General features: G+C 45.4%; 2 protein-coding genes across 3 annotated transcripts; one reads left to right on the top strand and one right to left on the bottom strand.

Moving 5' to 3' along the window:
- The first annotated feature begins 10193 nt into the window (after nt 1-10193).
- LOC103637281 (uncharacterized) lies at nt 10194-11118 on the top strand. Its single transcript, XM_008659507.2, has one exon. The coding sequence runs from the start codon at nt 10194-10196 to the stop codon at nt 11094-11096; it is 903 nt and encodes a 300-aa protein (XP_008657729.1). The 3' UTR covers nt 11097-11118.
- Nucleotides 11119-11167: 49 nt separating this feature from the next.
- On the bottom strand, nt 11168-18484 carry LOC103635904 (Embryonic flower 1-like protein). 2 transcript variants are annotated; one of them, XM_008658282.4, is made up of 7 exons: nt 18059-18479; nt 17270-17480; nt 15282-15733; nt 14155-15204; nt 11998-13709; nt 11826-11892; nt 11168-11727 (listed from the first exon to the last, which is right to left on the bottom strand). In XM_008658282.4, the coding sequence occupies exons 4-5, from the start codon at nt 15037-15039 to the stop codon at nt 12114-12116; spliced, it is 2481 nt and encodes an 826-aa protein (XP_008656504.1). In that variant the 5' UTR covers nt 15040-15204; nt 15282-15733; nt 17270-17480; nt 18059-18479; the 3' UTR covers nt 11168-11727; nt 11826-11892; nt 11998-12113. The 2 variants fall into 2 exon arrangements, with proteins under 2 accessions (XP_008656504.1, XP_035817696.1); XM_035961803.1 differs by having other exon boundaries at nt 11168-11892; nt 18059-18484.
- Nucleotides 18485-18983: the final 499 nt, after the last annotated feature.

Here is an 18983-nt window from a genome sequence, read left to right as displayed (position 1 = left end):
CCTCGTCCCCGCGCGGCCAACCCTCTCTAAGAGGGCCCTGGTCCTTCCTTTTATAGGCGTAAGGAGAGGATCCAGGTGTACAATGGGGGGTATAGCAGAGTGCTACGTGTCTAGCGGAGGAGAGCTAGCGCCCTAAGTACATGTCGTCGTGGCAGCCGGAGAGATTTTGGCACCCAGCTGGTGTGATGTCGTGGCCGTCGGAGGAGTGCTGGAGCCTGGCGGAGGGACAGCTGTCGGAGCTGTTGAGTCCTTGCTGACGTCCTCTTGCTTCCGTAAGGGGGCTGAGAGCCGCCGTCGTCATAGAGTATGCGGGGCGCCATCATTGCCTATCTGGCGGAGCGAGCCAGATGGGACGCCGGTCTTGTTCCCCGTGGCCTGAGTCAGCTCGGGGTAGGGTGATGATGGCGCCTCCTGTTGACGTGGCTGGTCTGCGCCCTAGGTTGGGCGATGTGGAAGCTCCTCCGAAGCCGAGGTCGAGTCTGTCTTCCGTGGCCGAGGTCACGTCCGAGCCCCTGGTTCGGGCGAGGCGGAGACCGTCGGCTGAGGCCAGGGCGGAGTCCGAGCCCTGGGGTAGGGCGAAGCAGAGTTCGTCGTCTTCTGGGGCTGAGCCCAAGTCCGAGCCCTGGGTCAGGCGGAGCGGAGTTCGTCGTCTTCTGGGGCTGAGCCCAAGTCCGAGCCCTGGGTCGGGCGGAGCGGAGTTCGTCGTCTTCTGGGGCTGAGCCCAAGTCCGAGCCCTGGGTCGGGCGGAGCGGAGTTCGTCGTCTTCTAGGGCTTAGCCTGAGTCCGAGCCTTGGGTCGGGCGGAGCGGAGTTCGCTGTCTTCCGGGGCTTAGCCCGAGTCCGAGCCCTGGGTCGGGCGAAGCGGAGCTTCCTATGGTGCCTGCGGCCGGGCCTGACTGCCTGTCAGCCTCACTCTGTCAAGTGGCACCGCAGTCAGAGCGGCGCAGGCGGCGCTGTCTTTCTGTCAGGCCGGTCAGTGGAGCGGCGAAGTGACGGCGGTCACTTCTGCTCTGTCAGCTGGGGGGCGCACATCAGGATAAAGGTGTCAGGCCACCTTTGCATTAAATGCTCCTGCGATTTGGTCGGTCGGTGCGGCGATTTGGTCAAGGTTGCTTCTTGGCGAAGACAGGGTCTCGGGCGAGCCGGAAATATGTTCGCCGTTGGAGGGGGGCCTCGGGCGAGACGGAGATCCTCCGGGGTCGGCTGCCCTTGTCCGAGGCTAGGCTCGGGCGAGGCGTGATCGAGTCCCTTGAATGGACTAATCCCTGACTTAATCGTACCCATCAGGCCTTTGCAGCTTTATGCTGATGGGGGTTACCAGCTGAGAATTAGGAGCCTTGAGGGTACCCCTAATTATGGTCCCCGACATATGTGGTATAAGCTGTCTTCGAAGTGCAGGGTATTTTAAGACAGGAACTTCAATTCCGCTGCAACCTACTCGAAGGGTCTTTCATTCCACTGCGATCCAGCCTTCGAGTAGAGTAAGAATTTCGAGTTATAAAGTGATAATTATTATTCGCCTATTCACCCCTCCTCTAGGCGACATCTAGATCCTGTTCCCGGGCATAGGGAACTTTCAAGACCGTCGGCTGAGGCCAGTGCTGAGTCCGAGCCCTGGGGTCGGGCGAGGCGGAGTTCGTCGTCTTTCGGGGCCGAGGCCGAGTCCGAGCCCTCGGGTCGGGCGAGGCGGAGTTCGTCGTCTTCCGGGGCCGAGGCCGAGTCCGAGCCCTGGGGTCGGGCGAGGCGGAGCTTCCTATGGCACCCGAGGCCGGACTTGGCTGCTGTCAGCCTCACTCTGTCGAGTGGCACAGCAGTCGGAGCGGCGCAGGCGACGCTGTCCTCTTGTCAGGCCGGTCAGTGGAGCGGCGAAGTGACTGCGGTCACTTCGGCTCTGTCGACTGAAGGGCGCGCGTCAGGATAAGGTGTCAGGCCATCTTTGCATTAAATGCTCCTGCGATACGGTCGGTCGTCGTGGCGATTTGGCCGAGGTTGCTTCTTGGCGAAGACCGGGCCTCGGGCGAGCCGAAGGTGTGTCCGTTGCTTGAGGGGGCCCTCGGGCGAGATGTAAATCCTCCGGGGTCGGCTGCCCTTGCCCGAGGCTGGGCTCGGGCGAGGCGAGATCGTGTCCCTTGTGTGGACCGAGCCTTGACTTAATCGCACCCATCAGGCCTTTGCAGCTTTGTGCTGATGGGGGTTACCAGCTGAGATTAGGAGTCTTGGGGGTACCCCTAATTATGGTCCCCGACAGTAGCCCCCGAGCCTCGAAGGGAGTGTTAATACTCGCTTGGAGGCTTTTGTCACACTTTTTTGCAAGGGGACCGGCCTTTCTCGGTTGCGTTTTGTTACGGTGGGTGCGCGCGAGTGCGGACGCTTGTAACCCCCTACTGCAAGCGCACCCGACCTGGGCGCGGGACAAACACGAAGGCCGCGGGTTTCCCCTTTTACGCCTGTCTCCCTCTGACTTTCCCCCTTCGTGCTCCGTCTCGCGCCGACCCATCTGGGCTGGTGCACGCGGCGACAATTTACTCGTCGGTCCAGGGACCCCCGGGGTCGAAACGCCGACACCAGACAACACAAACACGGGAGCTGCAGTCTGGGAGCGCAGCCAGGCTGCTGGGCCATGGCGGCAAACACGCCCTAACTGGTGCCGTGAACAGTGAGCCGTGTAAAAAAGGGATGTGGAGTCGATAGGGAGACTCCTGAAATTTGTGTCGTGGGGCCTATACTAACGTCCCATGGTTTGGGTGGGGGGGGGGGGGGGGGGGGGGGTCTGTTCAGGACACGGCGAGCCACACCGAGGTTGGTTTTAGATGGGCCGCGTGAACATTGGGCACTATACATCGGTAGAAAAATGGAGCCATCTATATGTAAAATAAAAAATATAGGAGTACTATGGATGACTAATACTCGATATCAGGATTGGCGGCATTTTTTTTTCCCGGTGCTCGACGTCGATTCTGACTGGCGCCACCTCCTTTATCTTTCCCTGAAGGCCTCTCTGCCTTCGCATGTCAACGAAATTGGATCATTCTTTTTAGGTCTAAGAAAACTACAAAATAGTATATATACTAATGGTATCCGGAGGAGCTGCCAAAAGACTTTTCCGATGATTTTTTTTTTTTGCATATATGTAACGCATGCACGGTCACACGAATAAAGAAATCTCGTAAAAACCAAGACTCGCACAACGTTATCTGTCGCAGTGGTAGGTTGAGAAGAATAAAAAAACGTCGGTTTCACTGAACTCATCTGCCAGATCATATTATTGCTTAATGAGCAATGGAATGCATGCACATGACGACACGCTGCATCTGAAGGTTTCAGCACGATGGTTTGGCGACCGGCGTATGACACAGCATTCACGCGCACAACACTACTGCATACGATTTTCTGTGGCCAAACTTATTTTTGGTGGTCGTACCCTGATCGTCGAAAATAAGACCGTCAGCTGCTAAAAATAAAGTTATTTTTAGCGACCGAAGACCTTAGCCGTCGAAAATAAACGGATTTAAACCGGTTCCTGGCTTTCTTCTCTTTCTTCCCCGACGTTGCCGCGTCGTCACTGCTACTCCCTCCATCGCGCCATCCCATCCATTAATTTATTAGTGGCGTATGTGGTTCAGTGATTAGTAGCATATTATATTTGTGGCATTAGTTTTATATTAGTATGTGGTAATATTACATTATTAGTTTTATAAGTTTTTATTTTCGGCTAAATTTTTTCAGCGGCCAGAGGTCGTCGAAAACAGGCTAATGTTACCGAAAATAAGCTATTTTTGATGATATGTAGCTTAATTTCGACCGGCTTGTCCGTGAGTGGCGTGCATAAATAAACTAGCGTAGCCACACATTAATTCGTTTGGGTATACATGATTGCCGACACATGGAATATATAATGGATCATCAGCATGCAGCATCAGCATCGACGATGGATGTACATGTCCATTTGCTTATTACTGCAGATATATGGATCGATGCAGTAGTGCAGTTGTAAGTTGTTGCAGTCATCGGATCGGAGGCCATCATGGCCCCAGATAGGTCGGAAAGGGACGAGGAGAGACCCATGGCTGCATGCGCCGCCGATGAAATGACTGGCAGTACTAATAAGCAGTATGCATCATCCCAGCCGGATAAATATATAATACCGGCCGATCAATCGATCGATCGGAGTGGTGATCGTTAGGCTTCACCATCTATCAAATTAAGATATGGACTGAACTAGCCCATGTCATAAGCTACAGCTACAGTTAGCCATGGATAGCGCGGCGGCGTGGCCCATGGCCGGCCGTGGCGCTTTCCGCGAGCCGCGGGGAAATAAAGGGAAAGGAGAAAGGAAGAAAGGACGGCAGCTAGGCAGGGCCGCCGCGAGTGGTGGCACGTGGCGCTCGCGCCCGGCCGGCTGCTGCGGGTGACGCGGCGGTGGCGGAGAGGAGCCACCTGGGGTGTGCTAGTCGACGCGGTTACGCTGCCGCGCCAAAAGCGGGCGCGCCTCATCATTTAAAATTAATTACCCCCCTCCGATGTCCGAATTTTTTGCATTTTGGTCCTTCATCGGAAAAAAATTCACGTTTGGACCCTAGAAAATTTTAATGACATTTTTGACCCTTTACTCGGCGCCGTAGCCTATGGCGCCGAGGTAACACAGCTCGGCGCCATAGGCTATGGCGCCGAGGTACGTGCTGCGTTGGCAGAAACGGACGTCGTGGCGCCGACGTGGTACCGAGCTCGGCGCCATAGATCTTGGCGCTGAGCTCCATTTTGTGCAGAAAACTTGGCTAGCTCAGTTGGTAAAATACAAGGCTCTTAAACCTTGTGGTTGTGGGTTCGAGCCCCATGGTGGGCGTTTTTTAATACTTTTTGTCTTTGTCACTTATTTATTTTTTTTGTTGTCCATATTTTTCGTTTATGTCGTTGATTTGTCCGTCCTGATTTATTTCTCATCCAGTTTTATTTTTATGACTGATTTGTTTATTCGTCTAGATTTTTTTTATCCGGCGAGCACAACAGCTGTATATGCAGTAAATTCTAAAATATATCATCCATGAGACAAGTATATAATAGAGTATATTTTTATTTAGTGCAGAAGAAAAAAAAGATGAATATGTGTGCTTCTTTTTACTGGGAATATGTTATTATGTATTTAAAATTTATGTTCAAAAGAACTCAATGAAAATATAATATTTTTATTTGATCACGATTGAAGTAAGAGTGTTCTCATTTGATTTTTATTGTGGTTAGCTGAGCAAACAAGAGGAGAAGTTGACGGCTTGTGAGCACTGTGGCACACAACTGATGTGCTCGCCGGATAAAAAAATATGGACGAATAAATAAATCAGTCACAAAAATAAAATTGGATGAGAAATAAATCATGACATACAAATCAGCGACATAAACGAAAAATATGGACAAAAAAAAAACAAATAAGTGACAAAGACAAAAGGTATTAAAAACGCACACCATGAGGCTCGAACCCACAACCACAAGGTTAAGAGCCTTGTATTTTACCAACTGAGCTAGACAAGTTTTCTATACAGAATGGAGCTCGGCGCCAAGATCTATGGCGCCGAGCTCGGTACCATGTCGGCGTCACGATGTCCGTTTGTGCCAACGCAGCACGTACCTCGGCGCCATAGCCTATGGCGCCGAGCTGTGTTACCTCGGCGCCACAGGCTACGGCGCCGAGTAAAGGGTCCAAAAATGACATTAAAATTTTCTAGGGTCTAAACGTGAATTTTTTTCCGATTAAGGACCAAAATGCAAAAAATTCGGCTCCGATGTCGACGCCTTACTTTATTTATTTATATATCATCATTAACCGGTGCCGTTCATTCTGATTTTGACCTGGACCTAATCCAGCTCTTTCCTCTTTGTTCTCCTTTTGGGCCCGAGCTTCCCGAGGGCACGATTTGTTTGGGAGCGAGAGGATTAGGATATGTACAAAACTAATTAATAACCCATATCTTGAGTCGTGTCTAGGGGCTAATTGCAAAAACAACCAAGAAACGGCTCTTGTTGAAGCCACGACTCTAGATCATCGCTCAAGAGTGAAGAAACAACATCGGTGTTGCGTCGTATGAGTTAACCTGTGTCTTCCAAATCTCACATTGCCAACACCAATAGTAGACGCGCGTAGTTGATCAATCATTCTTTAATATAAAGAATACGAAGCATTAATTTAAGATACAAGGTTTTTATATACGTCCTTTATATTTAACTGTGTCTTAGATGTATTTTATATTTGGAGAACCGTGACGCTGTATCTATATTATACATGCTTAATATATTGAAAGGACTAAACTCCTTTTGTATTCTATATTGGATGGAAAGTGGTTTTTAATTGGTAGCTATTTATCATCCCACACGTGTAAAGCAGACACGCATGCATGCAGCAAAGTAGATAGTACATATACACTGTCTCACATTCCAGTTTCACACGCCTGTCTCACATTCCAGTTTCACACGCCTGTCTCACATGTAAAAGCATACACGTGTAAATTCATATAATAATTAAAATCGATGTCTCACATGCCTGTCTCACATTCCAGTTTCACACAGACATGACAAATTCAGATAATAATAAAAACAAGACACTGTCTCACATTCCAGTTTCACACAGACATGACAAATTCAGATAATAATAAAAACAAGACACTGTCTCACATTCCAGTTTCACACAGACATGACAAATTCAGATAATAATAAAAACAAGACATTAGAACTGGAACAAGACACTACTAAGAATCTGGAAATAATTTTTTTCTCAAACTTTTGAGTGCAGCAATGTGTTCAGCTCGAATTTCATCAGGCATTGCAGACATGTCTTGCTTGAGGAGACAAGAGTAAGTTTCTAGCATCTTGGACTCTTTTTCCAGCATCTTGGACTCTTTTTCCAACAACTTTGCTTCCTTCTCATCCTTTGCTGCTTGCAGAGATAATTTTGATGCCTCAATCTTGTCATTGCTTATCTTTTGTTGCATTTCAAGAACCTTCATACGATTGGCATGGCAACCATTTTGAATCTTTTCAAATCTGTCCAGCTCATCAACTCGGCGTTCTTTCCCTTTTGCCTCAAAAACAGCCTTCTTAGCAACCTTCCCATTTGCCTCAAAAGCAGCCTTCTTAGCAGCCTTCTGTCCAATGGGTCTAGGGAGCTCGATATCTTCGCCTTCATCTACTATTGGGTTGCTGTTGTCCATCTCCTTCCTTTTATTTTGGTTGCTGCGGTCATTATAAGATAACCATTTTGCCTCATTACGAACCATGTTCCAAACATCCATAAACACAAAATGAGACCCATTGTTTTCTTCCTCATAGAACTTGTGAGCTTTATCAATCCACATCTGGTCTGAATACCCACTAGTGTATATATTCCTAGCTTTCAACCAACAATCATTGAATAGGTTTGTCCACCTATTTAACTTGTGCCACCTCTCCTTTACCTGAGTTTTAGTCCTCCATCTAGGTTTCTCAGTAGTAAGATTGTACTCCTTCGATACGTCCTCCCAGTATTTATCTCCTTTTTTATTGTTTCCACTCAATGAGTCGATGGAATGCTTCAACCAAGCACTCGTCTACATAGAACACAATCAAGACACAGTTCAGTCATTCACCTAAAATAAAACTGTTAATGATGCTAACACAAGTTCAGCTAATGACATACCACTCTAACATTTTCATCTGTTTTCCAAATTAGTCGAGTATCCTTCCTAACTTCTTCATTTTTTCCATCGATCTGAATGACATGAGATGTTGTTCCAACAAAATGAGAGTTCTCGGGGAGGTTTCGTTGTTGATCATCCACCATGTAATGCATGAAACTGTTAGAACTGAACAAAAGGGAGTATTAGCCAAAATCTGTAATTTGCAAACTGTAAAAGATAACTGGTGCAGTGATTACATATAGTTCAATGAATTTTGTTGCAGACATATATTTTCATCAAGATTGAATAATGTTGTCTATATTATATAAGGTAGTATAGTACTCAAATAAAAAGGCAAAGAACCTGCAGGATTTCTCAAAAGATATGGTAGTATTTACTTATATGGCAAACCTGTCCATTAACGATATAGAATTCATTGTTGTTGCTACATCAATTGCAAGAATAGATCTACGACTTAACCAATTGCAAGAACAGATATATGGGATCAAAGAAATTTGCAAAGAATAGATTACTGTGTGCTAAGAACAGACCTACAAGATCAGTTGCAAGCACAGACCTACGAGATCAAAGGAACTCTAGCTGAATCTACGTGATATTTACAGGAATGTTACCTTTCAAGCAGATCCATGAATGTGTGGCTTGCCGGGGATGGTACACGTGCTGGGGCGGCGAATGGACGGCGGGCGCCACCGGTGAAGTGTGCGCCGGCAGGGGAGGGGGTTCGGGAGGGGATGTTGTTGCCAGCAGCAAGGGGAACGTGAATGGGGAATCTCGCGGTGGGGGAGGGCATCTGGAGGGCATCTAGAAGAGAGGGGTAACGGCAGTCGGACGGGGAGCCGGAAGGGATGGCGGCGGCGGCGGCCGGGCGACGAACGGGAGAACCTGTTTTTTTCTGATTCATGGCAAAACGGATGGACAGGACTAGTGATGCAAAAGTGATGACCAAACAGATGAACGGGAGCACCGGATGCCGAAGAGACGACCGGCGTCGTACAACGGAGCGACGACATCGTATCTTTGCCTCGAGCCATGCGCGAGGAACGGTGGCTTCGCCAAGGATCGAGTCTTCGGAAATTTTACAGTTACCTCCCTAGACACGGTATAAGACACGTCGTATTAAACAGCGTTGTACATGCCCTAAAGTTGCAGCACGCTGCGCAGTTGTGTAGTGGGTGGAGCAGCAGCAGGAAAGAGTTCGCCACCGTGTGTACGTGTACGTCACCACACCATGCGTGTCCCTATACCTGACGCATGCATTCACGGCGCTTTAATTTTGGCGTACGAAGAGTAGTTAGATATGCCCTGAGTAATAGAAAAACCGCCGCTCGGTTTACCAAAACTGCCGGTAGACGGTAACAGTTTACCAGCATTTTTTTAAAATTCAGTTAAATTTAAAAAATTAAAACTGAGTAATTTGGTATATAAGATATTTAAATTTAAACTAGTTTAGCCTATAAAATAGAAAAATGTATGGATCCTTTATGGATCCATTAACAAAAAATCTAAATATCCCTCTTCTCTCCAGCTCCCCTCACTTTCCCTATTCCCTTACCTCTGAGAGCCCACAAAACCCGTTGTCGCTGCACACGCAAAAACCGCGGCCTCCGCGCCTTTTACCGGCAGTTACGCGCGATAAAGCACCGATCAGGAGCGGTTTACCGCCCGCTTCGCCGCTGCCCCATCCGTCGTCGCAGGTTCCCCTCGCCGGCGGTTTCCACCGCAAAACCAACAGTAAACCGCCCACAGAGAGAGGTAAATCATGTATTACTACCGTTAAACCGGTTATAGTACCAAGATTTAGCTCCGTTTTAGATATTTAGTGCCTAGATTTGGTTTTTTAATGTTTAGGTTTTCAGAATTCGTTCATGTTTGTGTTAATAACTTAATACATAGTTATTGTTAGATTTCGTTCATGTTAGTTATATATATAACTCATAATATTATTTACTACTATTGTAAATATGATTTGATATTGTTATTATAGATGTGATGACTTATGGTTTATGTATTAGTTATGGTTTAGTTATTGTTTCAAGTTATATGATATTTTTGCCACATCTGTAGGAGACATGTCAGATGAAGATAGAGATAGAGAAATAGAAAGAGATAGAGTCTGGTTGCACGAAGATAAGATTGACACAGGTTTCATATGCAAGTATTGTAGAGAAACAAAGAGCGAAGGGAGTGATACTCGATTGAAGGAGCATCTCGCGCATAGAGGGAAGAATGACAAGAAATGTCCCTCTGTTCCTCCAGACATAAAGGATCTGTGGTACCCGATTGGGAAGTGAGCACATCATGAAGCGATGATTCAATGATTCAAAGCGCCCAAAGGATATGTAGTTGGATGTACAACTCATCAAGTTTACACAGTATGATGAAGAAAGCAATCAGAGGTTAGTTAGTGAAATGGAATGCTACCAGATTTGGCACTAACTACATGTTCTTGGAAAGTTTCATGAGAAGGAATGATAAGTTCATGGTATGGTTTATGTCACCAGAAATCAGGCACTCAAGTTACTTCCTAACTGAAATGGAAAGATATGCTTTCGACAACATCACCAATGTTGAATTGTGGGAGAACATGCAATATGTTTTAGATGAAGTTGAACCTCTGTATATGTTCCTAACATTTGTTGATCAGGAGAAAAGTCCAACACTTGGTGAGGTGCACATGCAATACACAAACACCAAACACACATATCAAAGTAAGTTTGAGAATGACAGCGCCCGCTACAACACGATCATGGATGTGGTTGATGCTAAAATGAACACTGTCATGACAGACACATATGTGCAACCAGTGTGTGCCTTGCATCCATATGTGAACTATGTCATGGGGGCGACGAACAATCTCATGACAGATCTTCGTAAGGGTGTTGAAAGGATGTTTGATTCGAATACTGCTGCAATGGCACTCCAAGAGTATGACTTCTTCAAGAGGAAGATTGGAGACTTCTCGAGTGAGCTTGCAAGGAGAATGGTCGTTGACCGTGGGACTTCTCCTTCGAGTTGGTGGTCCATGTTTGGATCAGATACGCCAACACTTCAACGTGTTGCTAAGCGGCTACTATCACTGTGTGCCTCGTCGAGTGGGTGTGAGCGCAACTGGAGTACTTTCGCCTTCATCCACACAAAGCTCCGCAACAAACTCGACTACTTGAAATTACATGAGCTTGTGTTCGTTAACTACAACCTTCATCTTCGCATCCAACGAGCAACTGGTACACCAGAGCCTAGTGAGTTTGATCCTGCCTTGGCCTTCATGGATCTATCATTACATAGGCATAATAAAGCCATTAGAGATTGGATGGAAAGAGGAAGATGCAATGCACCTCCAACGTTGGATGAAGACTCAACTATCAGTGACACTCCTCTTCCTAGCACGTTGTTTACATTGCTTGTACATGAACAAGGAGGCACAGAGAAAGTATAGATAGGATACTCTCTGTATAAATGATAAAGAAATATCATCCATATAGAAGACTTTAATGAACATCATTGGAGTCGATAAAATGAAATTTTCTCTATACTTAGAATAGAGAAGTGTATAGTCTCCTGTTAGAGACAGACTGACTGAACCTGGATCTGGAGCTTGTGTTGTGGGATCACATTAACACTACATCCATGATGTCCTACTGGACCGCGTGAGCGGCTCCTGACAGTTCGGACTCCATGACTTCTGAAATCCAGCTGCGTTTTCAGACTTAGATCACGATACAACAAAGAAGAATCATCAGTGCAGTCTTTTAATAGGCTGTTCATCAGGGCAGTCTGATGCTATACAACACTCGGAGCCAGAACGAGTTGACCAACATTGCTCAACCACATGACATAGCTTACCCCCTTTGGTACATACTCCGGACGGAGGGATTTTTTTTCTGACAAGTCAGAATTGTTTTTGTTGGTACAGTAAGCTGGTACACCTGCTAGACTAGAGTGCATTAGATCTCAAACCTATATGGGCCATTCCTTTGGGGCAAATTTTGAACTGCAGAATGCAGTTTATTCTGGGACAGGAGTACCCAAAAAAAAAACTCACATGCTTCCCTTGTACATTTGCTTATCTACAAAATATAAGTTTATTAGGGTTTTCCATGGCAACCCGACATCAGTTCTTCGCCTATGTATAAAACATTTGCAGACAATGAACTGGAGGCTGCACCTGGCTCTATGGTAGCTGTTGCTCTGCCTCCAGGAAACAGAACATCCATCAATGTCTTACAAAGAGCCTGCATGCACCATCCATCTAAAGTAAGAAATGCTTCAAGTTTCATCTAAGTGATTCTGTTAACAAATAGAAATAAGAGGGAAGACAGGATCTTTTTTTTTTTTACCTTGCAGAAGATTCGACAAAGCCTTCCTCTATATCAATGATGATTGCTTGGCACTGATAAGGTGAAATTTATCGATCTAAACGTATTCAACTACAACGCTCCTCCCTGCCTCACACTCAAAGGCTTCTCATATACTCATTCATGTCACTAATTACAGTAAAATCAGCTGGGTTTCTGTTAGTCACACAGATATCCTTTCGCACAAGCTTATCCAACGGGTGAACCGTTCTCCCATTGCCACCTGTACAAGGCTGACCTGTACCATACCTTGGCAACCGGTACTCTGGATCGGCAAGAGAGCTAACAGAACCCAATTGAAGGGCATTCCATCCTGCTGTGAACACTCCTGAGTTCAAGGTCTCGTAGTTTCCATGTCTGTTCATATCAAGCGATGCCGTCCCTTTAGAAACGCCCAGCCTGTATCCAGACTGTGGCGGCCCGCAGTTTTCATACCAGTTTGCGATATCCTGCTGCAGCAACGAACCAAGCACGCCCACCCGAGGATGAGGGCGTAAAGGCCTGTGCAGGTTTTGCTGGACCTGACGCCGAGATAAGTCTTGCAGTGTCGGTGGAACCTTTCCAGTTATGTGTCTTCCATATGATGTGCTCAGTGACCCATTATACTGATCATGCTGTGTATATTGTGAATCCAGAGTTTGTGTTTGATGTTCCATCTGGCGCCTGTTAGCTCTTTGATAGTTTGTGAAGTCTGGAGCTGTTGATGAGTCCATCAATCTCAGAAGATGTGTTGCAGGCATAGGCTCTTTTGGGTAGAGGCCTGACTGTCCAGGAATCCTTCGATCATACAACCTACCAGCCTCCATAGTCGATGTTGTGCTTGGAACACTTCTCGGCTGATCTACAGCCACAATTACTGGCTGGTGAGCTGCATAGTTACTAGAAGCTCCATAAGCATGACTGGGAGATGAATGAACTTCTTGAAGCCTGTTTCCGAATTGAAAACCATATGACGATGTTGGTGAATTTCTTGAAGCTGTCTTGAAAGAATCCCACATTAACTTCTTTTCCCCGTTATTCCTCCAGCTCCGAGCAGGCACTTCAGCAATATGTTGATGATGTGAAAACATAGGTGAGGTACATGCAATGGTGACCCCTCCATCCCTGTGGAATTGTGTCTGTTGTTCTTGGGTACACTCCAAAATGTCATCAAGGACAGGTAATTTTGAAGGGTACACAATGAAAGACCGTTTGATGGGTAACACATGAACCTGAAGCGAATTTTGCATTTGTGATTCTGGAGGCTGACCATTTGGAACCTCGGTGCTGGTGCTGGATGCTGCATGACACTGTGATGACTTCTGAGTATGTAAATCCTGCGGATTCACATTGGCAGCCTCTGTACTGGGTGATGCTTGATCCTGTAAGGACTTCTGCTTACTTTCCGATGCCAAAGATTTTTGGAAATTAGTGTTGAACTCATTTGATGCATTGGTGGGACAACCCTTGGCTGCAAATGCAGCACAATCAACTTGAGCTACCTTGGGTTGAGTATGACAGTTTTCCAAAGAATTGGTGTCAGTCATCAACTGTCTCTCATGCTGATTTCTGGCGAGAAGTTCAACAATGTCCATGGGGAAGTCGTCTATCACATTCTGTTTCTTGTGCACCTTCTGCTTTCCTTTCTTATTCTTTGGTATATTCTTCTTGTGGAGGCCAGACACATTCTGGATCTTTTGTTTACCAAGAGAAACCTGTGGTAACGAGAAGAGAGTACAATATTTGTATACAAGCAGAGTAAATTCAGTACGGATTTCCTATTGCTTGCACCATTGTGTGTGTGTGTGTGTCTATATATATAGTTTATAAAGAAGTAAATGTCATTTGGGATTCGCTAATTTGCTCATGACATCCCAAACTAGTCACACACAAATAACTAGTTCAGTTGGCATGCGTGCAAACTTGTGAACTCAAATGTCATAAAAAGTGTCAAAAAATCCTAGTGGTGTACACAACGGAAAGCATGGATGGTATGGGAGCAAAGTGGCATAGACACAAATGCATTAACATTAAAGGGATTAAAAATCCTATGCTGGACAAAGGTCCCCAATTCAAGTCAGCAAAAGTAGGTAAAACACGTAAATGAATGTAATAATCTAATTATAAATTTTCAGTAGAATTCTTTATGTTTAATCATACCTTTGCCAAACATCTCTGTACAGAGCCTTCAGGTTCCATTTGAGGCAAATCATCTGACCTGAGCATATCTCTCTTTATATTACTGTTCTCAATGTTCTCATCATGGACAACCGAAGTGGACAGTAGCTTTCTCTTTAGCAAAATCGTTGATTTTTCATTTGAGAAGAACCTCTGTTTCAAGTTTCTAGATTCATTTTCACACAGGCCATCCATCTTCTGCATATTTTGCTCCAGTTTGTCATTCTGTGCATTTCCATTCCCATGCTTGGCACTGGTAGTAGATGGTACATTTGCCTGGCCCACATCCCCAACTGAGGGTAGAAAATCATGATGCATATCATTAGAAGCAACTATATCTGGGTAAGACCTTGAAATAGAAGAGGAATCAAGATTCTTGTGTTCTGAGTCTTTTTTCTTTGTTCTAACTTTCTTATTAGTGCTTTTCAGCCAGTTCATTAGAGAGGATCCATCTTCTAACTTGTCTACTCCTGTGTATTTTGCCTTGTTCTTGACAGCTCTTGACTGGATTTCGTCCACTTGCTGATTAGTAGTGTCATTACCTTTTCCAACCTCAAGGTGCATTTTTCTTTTACCACCCTCACAGAGATCAACACTGTTAGTATGGTCCACTTGAACGGCATCTGCAGAAACCCCTACCTGTTCAGAACCTATGAGTTCTGATAACAGCCTTGTCTTTTTTTGGCTTTCTCTGACAAAATTTGAGATCTGAAATACCAGGCAGTTTAGTAGATTTATTCCTTTTCCTCTTACCATCAGATTCAACATTTCTTTTTGACGATGCTCGGCGTGGACCCATGTTGCAGACTTGTTTGCTTTTGTGCCCAGATACTGGTTTACAAACATTAGGCTCATTGAGGTCATCATTAGCTATGTTATTCTCATCTTCATTTGGCGCCACACAAGGTTTTAGACTGTGTGGATTCTGTGTGCCATTTTCTTCAACATCATCAGGTAAATCGCGGACATTCTTCGAGACAGCATTCAAGATGTTTGCTGACAAATCAATACTATTGGGAGAGGCCTGTAAAACTGAGAAAATACTGTCATATTAGCTTGTTGTATACAACAAAAAGTAATAATTAAGAATTCAACATGCTCAGCCATACCTTCTATAGATGGAACCCTCGTATCAACGAGTGCCTCTGGAACATTTTCTTCAGCTACTGGAACATTCATCGCAGTAATTGCTTTGTTGCCAGGAGAACTGCATTTTGAATTGCATTCTTGGGCAGTCTTTGAAAGGGTCAATCGATCATTCCCTTGAGATGATTGCTGTGTGCAAGAAAACAGTCTTCTGGAATCAACACTATTAGGCAAAATCCGAACAATTGAAATAGAGCAGCCATCATTCATTCCATTCTGCTGCATAGAAACATTTTCCGATGTTGGCCTATGGCCTGAAACTTCCACACTATCAAGACATCTTGAGCAATCCCATCGATGATACTTTGACACCAAAACTGGGGACGAATCATGGTGCTCATCATATTGTGGCTGGTTATGGAAAATATGAGAGCAAAGTTTTGGATCCTTCTTCTGAAGCATAGCAACATAACCCCTGACAAAACCATCAACCGTCAATAAGACTTAAGATATATGCATAGACGAATCATCAAATGTTTGCTCTAGAAAAAAGAAAGAATCAATATCCAAAAGCAATTCCCAATCAATAGTTATGCATAGGCAGTTTCACTCATGGATGTCATTTTATCCTCTCACTTTGTGAATGTGTAATAAAGAAAGAAACATTTATATCATTCGTTCATTTTTACTTAGCTGGTATTAAACAGAAAGGAAGAACCATATGGCTAAAATCATCAAGTATAATGTCAGACGTTTCAAACTGAGAGCACAAAAGCATATAAAGATAGTTATCGGAAGGATATGGGTTCAATCTATGTTTCAAAGGTGTCACCTAGGCGTTCAGGTGTACCCAGCTCACCTTGGTGAACAGTTGTAGCCTTGTCACCTAGGCATCCAGGTGAACCCAGCCTTCACATCACATTTGAAACCATGGGTTTAATGACCAATTTTAAGGTATAGAGACCAAACTGAACCATCTCAGCAAATACAAAATTCCATATATAACTTTATTCAAAGTATGCACTCCTTTTGTGAAAAAAGTAATGTCTACTATAGAAGGTAGTTGTGTGGAGCATAAACATACTAGACCATATGCCAGATCTATCCATCGAATGAAGAGACAACATATATGCGCAAATCCAGTTGCTTGTGTTATAAAATTATAATATAAAAGACTAATTGAAACCTTCTGTGAAAAAAGTGATTTACACTTTAGTGGAAGAAATACATTAGTGAGGCAACAGCTAGCTGGCATACTAACCATAAATAAGGAGGATGGAGGATTTAGTGTAATCATTACAAAACCGAAAGGCTAACAAAGGGAATATATAATAATAATATTAACTCTGGACTGTCTAAACACTTTATTAAATGACTCAAGACAATCCAAAAAAACAATATAAAAATTACACATGGCATTCTGCTCTAGTTGACCACCTCACTCCTTACATGCAACATGCTTGTGCCATGCTTGCAGACAACATATGAGTATATGACTGTATAGGGCAGAAAGATGACAAACCATGCTCACCTGGACGTTGAATAATCATTGTCACAATAATGGCAATGTATCATGCTTGCATACAACAAATGACTGTATAATAAGTAGGCTTAATTAACCATGCTCACACAGTACCCACTAAACAGTGCTACACTGCTAGATAGATAGAGATGCATCGTTGAATGGCAGTCAATGGAGAAATGCAGACATCTAGGGGGTGTTTGGTTTGAAGAGTCAATCCATTCTAGATGAGGTGGTGCATGCATCATATTCATATGTCTATTCCACAAGTTTGGTGGAGTGAACTCATTCCTCACATTATTACTAATTATGAGCATGCAATGAATGAAATGGTGATGGATCAACTTATTCCATTCTATAAATCAAACAAGAAAATGAGAAGTAAGAAGAATTCCATAAATCAAACAAGAAAAATGAGAAGTAAGAAGATGATGGACTATCTCATTCCTCAAACCAAACACACTACTATTGGACATAGAAAATGGTTACCTCAGGGAGAAGTGGTCGCACTCCTGTTCTGCTGGAGCGTCATCAGATTCAGCGACTGTAGATAGACACCGTAGTTCCTCCATGCTCTAGTTCTACGAGCAAGAGCAGCCGCTTCCATTCGCTAGAAGCAGCGCAGCGCAGCGCGAAGCACAACTTTGTTACTCCAGTCTTGTGATCTTGGAGCCGAACCGAATACCTTGTGCATAGCCGCCTGATAAAGAAAAAAACAGGAAGCATTGCATGACTTATTCTACACATCTATTGTTTCGTCGAGGCTGCAGAAAGAGATAGCTAGTGTACGCGGAAACGAAGAATGTACGTACAAAAGGAATCAGGAACTAGCATAACGAGCCATGCGGACACCGCAACAAAGGGAAGAAATGAATACAACCTGTACATCAAATCAATCCGTTCCCAGAGTACATGTAAAAATAAAAACGCAACGTCGATTGCCAAATAAGGCAGCGATAGATAGAACACGATTAGCTTCCATGCACGTGTATGCCAGCGAGGCTGCTGTGTTAACTGTGACAGGGTTTACTGAGTACAGGCAAAGCCCGCGTTTTTCGCGACATGAAATATAGGCGGCCACGGCTTCCATGCAGTCAGAGTGAGGTTTCACAGGAGTGTGTGCAGAATAAGGACTAAGGAGGTCCTAGAACAGCAGCGAAAGTAGAGCTAAAGTCGACGTCGTGCGTAGCAAAAATGATCTAACAAGTCGTTAAGCAGAAAAGGCTTCGGAAACCAAAGACCCGAGCCGACTGCAAGAGTTAAAATATTGATTTTTACCAGTGCCGCCCTTGCTGTTGCCGTCGCGCTTAAGGGGTCGGGCGTGGCTGAGCTGCGCCGACGGACGTCGTCCCCAGCTAGGTCGTCGTTGATGGCCCCCTACGCCGTCGTAACCGCGGTCGGGTTCTTCGCCTTGTTCCCCCGCTGCCACGGACCAGATCCGCGACGGGAGGTGAAATCCGCTGCGGGGTGGGGGCGCGGAATCAGTCGAGCACGCGCGCGCCGGCAGCGGTGGGGAATAGGGCGGGGGCGGCGGCGGAGGGAGCGGTAGCTAGCGCGGAGGGCCCGGGGGCAGCGGACGCGGATGGGGAAAGTGGAATTTCACGCGAGAGCCGAGCCGAGAGGCGGAGTGGCGAAGGCGATACCGCGAGAGGGGCGAGTTTTTTTTTTCCATTTTTGTTATTTCGCTGCGGGCCCGCATCCCTGAAAACGACGCTGGCCTTTAACCATACGTTCTGGATGCCCTAAGCACGTCTCGGGCCCCACAGGCAGCCACAGCTGGCCCCTGGTCCAGGCAAAGGAGCTCGCCCACGCGAAGCAAAGCCAGTGACAGCAGCACAGCGACGGCGCGGGAGCCGATGCGCACAGCCAATCCAGCCCTCGCTCTCTCTCCCTCCAAACATTCTCCATATTCCGTACTACCACACATCACCCACCCATCCCACTATCCAGTGGCGGATCCGAGATTGATTCGAGAGGCTACTAAATTAAAACTAAAAAAAAAAAATTTAAACCAAACAAAAAAATATAATTGATATTTAATATGACACAAGAAGCGAGTTATAATTTAAACATTGAAGAAATATGTAGTCCAAAAATAAGTCGATACAAATTCTAGAAATACAATAATCTTACACATACCGTTCATGAGTTGATGCTGCGAGGTAAATTTATCTTCCGAGTTCTTAAGCCTTGAAAATGCTTC

The sequence above is a fragment of the Zea mays genome, chromosome 8 (assembly GCF_902167145.1).
Source record: "Zea mays cultivar B73 chromosome 8, Zm-B73-REFERENCE-NAM-5.0, whole genome shotgun sequence".
NCBI lineage: Eukaryota > Viridiplantae > Streptophyta > Magnoliopsida > Poales > Poaceae > Zea > Zea mays.
This window is presented reverse-complemented; position numbering and strand designations above follow the sequence as displayed.